This window comes from Cyprinodon variegatus, unplaced genomic scaffold (genome assembly GCF_000732505.1).
Source record: "Cyprinodon variegatus isolate N-32 unplaced genomic scaffold, C_variegatus-1.0 Scaffold364, whole genome shotgun sequence".
NCBI classification, from domain to species: Eukaryota; Metazoa; Chordata; class Actinopteri; order Cyprinodontiformes; family Cyprinodontidae; genus Cyprinodon; species Cyprinodon variegatus.
The window spans coordinates 720,183-727,648 of NW_015150817.1; the positions used below are offsets into that span (position 1 = coordinate 720,183).

General features: G+C 38.6%; 1 protein-coding gene across 1 annotated transcript in view; it reads left to right on the top strand.

Moving 5' to 3' along the window:
* Positions 1-7,466, top strand: part of hacd2 (3-hydroxyacyl-CoA dehydratase 2) — a 19,256-nt gene that overhangs the window by 8,764 nt on the left and 3,026 nt on the right. The window contains exon 6 of the mRNA XM_015386345.1: positions 6,367-6,545. Within this exon, the coding sequence (XP_015241831.1) occupies positions 6,367-6,545 (179 nt within the window). The remainder of the gene's footprint in view (positions 1-6,366; positions 6,546-7,466) is intronic.

Sequence of the window (7,466 nt, forward strand, 5' to 3'; positions counted from 1 at the left end):
TAAAACGAAACAAACATGGTCGCTCACCCTGTTGATCAGCTCTCTTCAGTGCCATCGAAGGCTCCGACGTGTTTTCTTTTCAGGTGCTGCATCATAAGAGTGGTGCTTCGGTGCCATGTTAATTCGTTTTTGCAAAAGTTGCATGTTACAAGTTTTATCGCTTTACAAAGCCTAAAGTTCTCCCACACTTTGGAGGACTTTGCTCGACCTGTGTTTGCGGTATCGGTCATTAGAACAGTTGACGTTATTGCCTTTTGAAAACAGCCTTTGCTCACCTGCGGCTCTGGCTCGCTGTGCCGTATTTTTTTCCCCCCTGTTTCAGTCAAGTGGCAGCGATGACGACTGCGGCGGATGACGCATTAATCGCGCAACACAACTAATCGATTGAAATTCGTTGCCAACGCTTTTAAAAGTCGATTTTTATCGATTCGTTGTTGCAGCCCTAGGACAGGCAACCAAAAAGCAAATGCCAAACGTTGCCACATGCTCACTATGTGTATGTTACAATTTAACGACATGACAAGTATGTTTGAGAGCAACTTCAGAGGGTCAGACTCTTTAAACAGTGGCATATCAAGCTTATTGGCTGATATAATTTAACGCCATTTTCATAAATGTTGGTTTGACAAACAGAGACAACCTGATGACGCAGTCCATTTCAGAACCAATCGTTCAGAATCAAGCGAATCAACGCAGGAAAGTGAGAATCAGCTTAGGTCTCATTGAACCCAGATCCTCGTTTACTCTGCAAAAAAATGTTTGTGTTGGAACCATTTTTGTCTTATTTTAAAGGTATAGATCTTTTATTTCCAGGTGTATCATCTAAAGAAGAGGTCCTCCTAATTATCAATCATTCTTGTGATATGTTTACGAAAGGCTGTCCTACATGCTCCTCCCATTAGCTATCTTTTTCTGGGCATGCATACTTTCAAGCGTTTATGTGTGGTGAGCTACAATTTCAGACCGTCATTGAAGCTCACCTTTTTCTGTGGCTCTTTGAAAATGGCCGAGGGTTGAAGAGAAATAGTGTTTACAAAGTGTATGAGAAGAGGCCTCATGCACATCTTTTTTAAAGTGGAGACGACGGGTACCTTTAATACCTTTAATACCAGGGAAGTGATACATCTGTACAATGTTTTTCCCTTACTGAGGGCTGGGTTGTCTGCTTCCTTTTGGTTTCCCCCAATAAATAAATATGAATATTAACATATTGTAGTAAGTAATAATTATTGATCCTGTGGAGAAAAAAACACGTGCCTTTAAAAGATGGTAGCAGCTATTCAAAAAGTCATTCAATATTTTTCTTTGACATGTTAGTACCATGGCAACCCTGGTGTTTAGGTTATTCTTAGTACCAGTTGTTCCAGGAAGACTTCACAGGTTTCTCGGAGGGCGTTGATAAGCTAACAGCACCATGAAGACCAAGGAAAACACCAGACAGTGTGTTTTTTGTTCACCTTTCTTTAGACCTACTCATATAATGCTTCCTGTTATATATTTGCTCAGTTTATCTAAGCAGCGTTTTAGTCTTACAGGACATTGAGCACATAAAGAGCAATGGGGCGATCCATTGTCCTGCTCAGTCAACATTGGTGCCTATAGGCGCCTTAGCTGCACAGTGAAACACAGTAGAACCAGAGAAGCTTGCAGCATTTATAAGTTTTTACATTTAATCAAACCTTAAAAGTAGGTTGGGTTATGGTAAGTATTTTTAGTTTAATAAGCTTGGGGGGGGGGGATAAACTACCACAGTTTATACCCAGATTACACCCATTCAGCTAAAGATCAAAGAGTTTTACTTTATCTGTTTGTGTAATTCTGACCTCCTACTATGAGTAAATTTACACAGTTTACTGAAACGTTTATTTATTATTTACCATCTATATCTGATTCTGCCCCGTTTGCTATATGCAAGTTCAGCTCATTTTGTTGCCAAACCTGAAAGGACAGCTAGTTTACTGTCCAATTTAGAGATTTTTCTTCAAATCAGATGGGCATTACTCTCCACAGTGTCTCCCATGACATAGCTGTGAAAGTACTGCATAGGTCAAACCAAAAGGAGGATGGAACACTAAATTATATCGGGCGTGTTCAGACCTTAAATTGTCAGGTGTGATTGTGTGCGGTTACCCTGAATTGGACAGGCAAGGTGTCCATAGCGTACCCCACCTTTTGTCTATAGACTGCTGGAAATGAGCACCAGCTCCTCATGACTTTATTGAACAAGCGATAGAAGTTAGTGATGCAACTCCAGAATCTTAACAGAAAACCTGTAATTTTCCATCATGAAAGGAGTCCTTTACAGACATGGATGGACAGGCAAGACGGTCCAGACCAATGACTCCAAATGAAACACAATAGATGTCATAAATGCATGTGTCTGTTATGAACCTATACTTAAACCTTGCAGTAAAGGCCAGCATTACATTTTTGGGAACTTACCCTAAATTCCGTAAAAGTTCAAAAAATATCCACTGGACTTGGTTTCCAAGATTTGAAGACGTTTCGCCACCTCTCCAGGAAGCTTTCTCAATTCAAATGTCATTTTGAATTGAGACATTTGAATTGAGAAAGCTTCCTGGAGAGGTGGCGAAACGTCTTCAAATCTTGGAAACCAAGTCCAGTGGATATTTTTTGGACTTTTACGGAATGATTTTGACCTGGATGACTGAGAATCTTCATCAGTAACTTACCCTAAACTGTGAAGATCCTGGGTAATTGCATTATGTTCAGTTGGCGGTTTTGCTCCAGCAATGTTTGCTCCATTTCACAAAATGGAAGCATCCTAAAGGAAAGATATGCCATCTGGAAATATCCAACTAACATCTCCCCAAGAAGGTATAGCTGGTGCATTTAAATGTAGCTCAAGGACAAGAAAATATCTTTATTTGCTGTTGCCCTGAGCTAAATCCCTGACACATTGGAAAACCAAAAAATGTGTGATGAAGCTGACCTCTTAGCCAGGCTCAGTTAGATCAGTTCTGTCTGGAGGAATGGGCCAAAATTACAGCAAAATATTGTGAGACTCTTGTCAAAGAATCCCCCAAAAAATCAAGTGTTTAAAAAGAAACTTTTCTAAAGGACAAGTTAATCTGTGTAAGCTTGAAATTTGAAAATATGAACAGCTTTAAAATACTACATGAATCTTTGGTTTGTTCCAGATTCTCAATCCTTCACCGTAGCTTATGGAGAAACCAAACTAGAAGACTTCATTATAGTTAGTCCTCTCCAGCAAACTTTATGTTGTGGGTTCTTCACACAAACAAAAGTGTAAAATTGTGCTGTATACTGTATAAACTGAAAAAGATTTTGCATAAAGTACCATTTAAATGTTATAATAGGGATTAATACTAGAGATGCAGATCTGAAAACCTTGGGACATCTATGGCTACTTTACTGGTCTGTATCTGACTAAATTGCAGAAAACTGTTTTTTTTCCATCAATGTTGGAGGAGAAAAGGCTAACTGTCATCATTTAGATGGGGATGTTTTTTCTTGGTAAAGGTAGCATACATTATATCTCTTATGCTTTATTACGTTATTTTTTTGTGTGTGAATATGATGTTAAAGAAATGCAGCAGTATATGTTCTCTAAGTTTTCTACAATTTTTTTTATTTTTATTTGCATCTGTTTAGTTATTCCACAACTGCATTTCACAATGACGCCTTTTAAAACTTTCAGTTTTTAGATGTGTAAAAACAAAAATGGTAGAGGGATACTTCCAAAGGTGGTTTAGGACCACATACCATGTTATTTTCACTTGTGACTAATGCAGTGCCATGTCTTTAAAATAAAACCTCAGTAACAAAATAATTACAAGGCATTTTGAGAGAAACGGAAAACCCACACCATACTTTGATTTGACTCAAGCTGTTGGCTTTCTAAAGACTAAAATGTAGTTGCTTTAGTAAAGAATCCCCTTTTTACATAACTCTTTGCATAAGTAACTTGCACCACTTGTTGCTTCATTTGACTGTTCAGACTGTTTACACGTCGCTGTGAATACTGTAGGGAAATATGATGGCCATCCTCCTTGTTTTAAAGGACCCAAACATCCTTGTCAAGCGCAAAAGCATAAGCTTGAAGGCAAATTGTCAAACACAAATCCTCTGTTTCCACGTCTTTATTTGACTGAGTTTATCAGCGTCTTCAACCAAGGCAACAGTTAAGTGTTTCTCTCCCTGCAGTCTTTGTTGCTAAGTAGCAAGAGAGGCCAGTTGAATTGCACCCTAGAAATTAGTTTCTTATCTGTGGAAAATTAGTGTACAGTTCCAGGGCTGAAGGAAAATGAGATTCTGAAGTTTTTATTTACATTTTTTTTTTACAGCAGACATGTTCTGTGTCTGCACATACAGGTAAAAGCCAGTAAATTAGAATATTTTGAAAAACTTGATTTATTTCAGTAATTGCATTTATTCATTGCACACAGACTGATGCATTCAAATGTTTATTCATTTAATTTTGATGATTTGAAGTGGCAACAAATGAAAATCCAAAATTCCGTGTGTCACAAAATTAGAATATTACTTAAGGCTAATACAAAAAAGGGAATTTTTAGAAATGTTGGCCAACTGAAAAGTATGAAAATGAAAAATATGAGCATGTACAATACTCAATACTTGGTTGGAGCTCCTTTTGCCTCAATTACTGCATTAATGCGGCGTGGCATGGAGTCGATGAGTTTCTGGCACTGCTCAGGTGTTATGAGAGCCCAGGTTGCTCTGATAGCGGCCTTCAACTCTTCTGCGTTTTTGGGTCTGGCATTCTGCATCTTCCTTTTCACAATACCCCACACATTTTCTATGGGGCTAAGGTCAGGGGAGTTGGCTGGCCAATTTAGAACAGAAATACCATGGTCCGTAAACCAGGCACGGGTAGATTTTGCGCTGTGTGCAGGCGCCAAGTCCTGTTGGAACCTGAAATCTCCATCTCCATAGAGCAGGTCAGCAGCAGGAAGCATGAAGTGCTCTAAAACTTGCTGGTAGACGGCTGCGTTGACCCTGGATCTCAGGAAACAGAGTGGACCGACACCAACAGATGACATGGCACCCCAAACCATCACTGATGGTGGAAACTTTACACTAGACTTCAGGCAACGTGGATCCTGTGCCTCTCCTGTCTTCCTCCAGACTCTGGGACCTCGATTTCCAAAGGAAATGCAAAATTGGCTTTCGTCAGAAAACATGACTTTGGACCACTCAGCAGCAGTCCAGCTCTTTTTTTTCCTTAGCCCAGGTGAGACGCGTTTTCGCGCTGTTTCTTGGTCAACGGTGGCTTGACACGAGGTATGCGGCAGTTGAAACCCATGTCTTTCAAGCGTCTCTTGGTGGTGGATCTTGAAGCACTGACTCCAGCAGCTGTCCACTCCTTGTGAATCTCCCCCACATTTTTGAATGTTTTTTTTTTTCACAACCTTGACTAGGGCGCGGTGATTCCTATCGCTTGTACACTTTTTCTGACCACAGTTTTTCCTTCCCTTTGCCTCTCTATTAATGTGTTTGGACACAGAGCTCTGAGAACAGCCAGCCTCTTCATCAATAACTTTTTGTGTCTTTCCCTCCTTGTGCAATGTGTCGATGGTCGCCTTTTGGACAGCTGTCAAATCTAAAGTTTTCCCCTTGTTTGTGTAGGCTTCAGAACTGGACTGAGAGACCATTTAAAGCCCTTTGCAGGTGTTTTGAGTTAATCGGCTGATTAGTTTGCGGCACCAGGTGTCTTCAAAATTTAACCCTTACACAATATTCTAATTTTGTGACACACGGAATTTTGTATTTTCATTTGTTGCCACTTCAAATCATCAAAATTAAATGAAATAAACATTTGAATGCATCAGTCTGTGTGCAATGAATAAATATAATGTACAAGTTACACCTTTTGAATGCAATTACTGAAATAAATCAAGTTTTTCAAAATATTCTAATTTACTGGCTTTTACCTGTATATTAATTTTGATGGTCTCAACATAAAATTATCCGTTCATGGATTTTTAAATCTAGTTTTTTCTTCATTTTAAATTTCTATCTTTTGTCACTTTAGTTTCTTAAAATAATCTTTTCAGAATCTGTTGTTAACTTGGAGTACAATTTGTCTATGTCTTATATTTTCTATATCTAATGAGATTAAACAGAGTGTTTTTTCTGGCCTTGGCTGCAATTGTATTTGTTTGCTCAGTATATGCTTGTTTTTTTACTATTAAGAAAATATTTTTCAAACCTACAACACGGATCTCTTCTACAGTAGAGTGCTGCCTATAATAGTGATGCCTCCCACCTCTCACTCCCTCGTTGTAGAAGTGATCAATAAAGTATTAGGATGGATTATTTATTTCCCTTTCTGCCTGTTTTGTCTGAAATCTCCCACTGCAGATACACGTTTTTCATCGTGCTGTATCCGATGGGAGTGAGTGGAGAACTGCTGACCATCTATGCAGCTCTGCCATACGTGCAGAAGTCAGGCCTGTACTCCGTCACTCTCCCCAACAAGTATAACTTCTCTTTCGACTACTACACCTTCCTCATCCTTGTCATGATCTCCTACATCCCCCGTAAGTAAACAAGCAAAACTTGTCTTAGTATTTCATGTTCACGGGGCTGTTTTGTCTGCTGTAGTGACAATCGGGGTATATAAAAATGTTGTCCAAATGTGGAGGTCAGTTCAGGTGTTTTATAAAATATGTGAATCAGGAAATTGTCTATATGCCAAACTGAATGATTGTTGTTCTCTAATTCAAAAAACACTTTAGAGTTTAAAATGGAAAAAAGTTATATATTTTTATATATATATATATATATATATATATATATATATATATATATATTTTTTTTTTTTTTTAAGTGAATGTATAAAATGGATGCATAAAAACCAAATTTTATTTTAGTGTTAAATTCTGTTAAAAGTAACGGATTATAATTAAAAATGTCTCCGGACCTTTACTGGACCTCTCTGGACCTCTACTCGTTTTTCTTTATTCGGACCCCGCTGATTTTTAATTAGTTACCCCTGATCTAGATGGATATCTATCTACAGTGAGGCAAATAAGTATTTGAATACACTGCGATTTCTCCCACAGAAACCATGGAGACATAATCTAAATAAAAAAAATCAAGAAATCAAAACATGATTTTTTTAACTAGTTGTGTGATAAAGCTGCAAATAATTATTCAGAGGCACTCCTTGGTTATCCTGGCTGTGTGCTTCGGGTCATTGTCATGTTTAAAGACCCAGCCTCAAAGGAGGTTGTTCCCCAAAATCTCCCAATACATACCCCCGGTCATCCTCTCCTTTATACAGTGCAGTTGCTCTGTCCCATTTGCAGAAAAACGCCCTCAAAGCAGTATGCTACCACCCCATTACTTCACAGTAGGGATGGTGTTCTTGGGATGGTACTCATCATTCTTCTTCCTCCAAACACTGTTAGTGGAATTTAGGGGTGTGCAAAATAATCGTCATGATGATGCATCGTGAT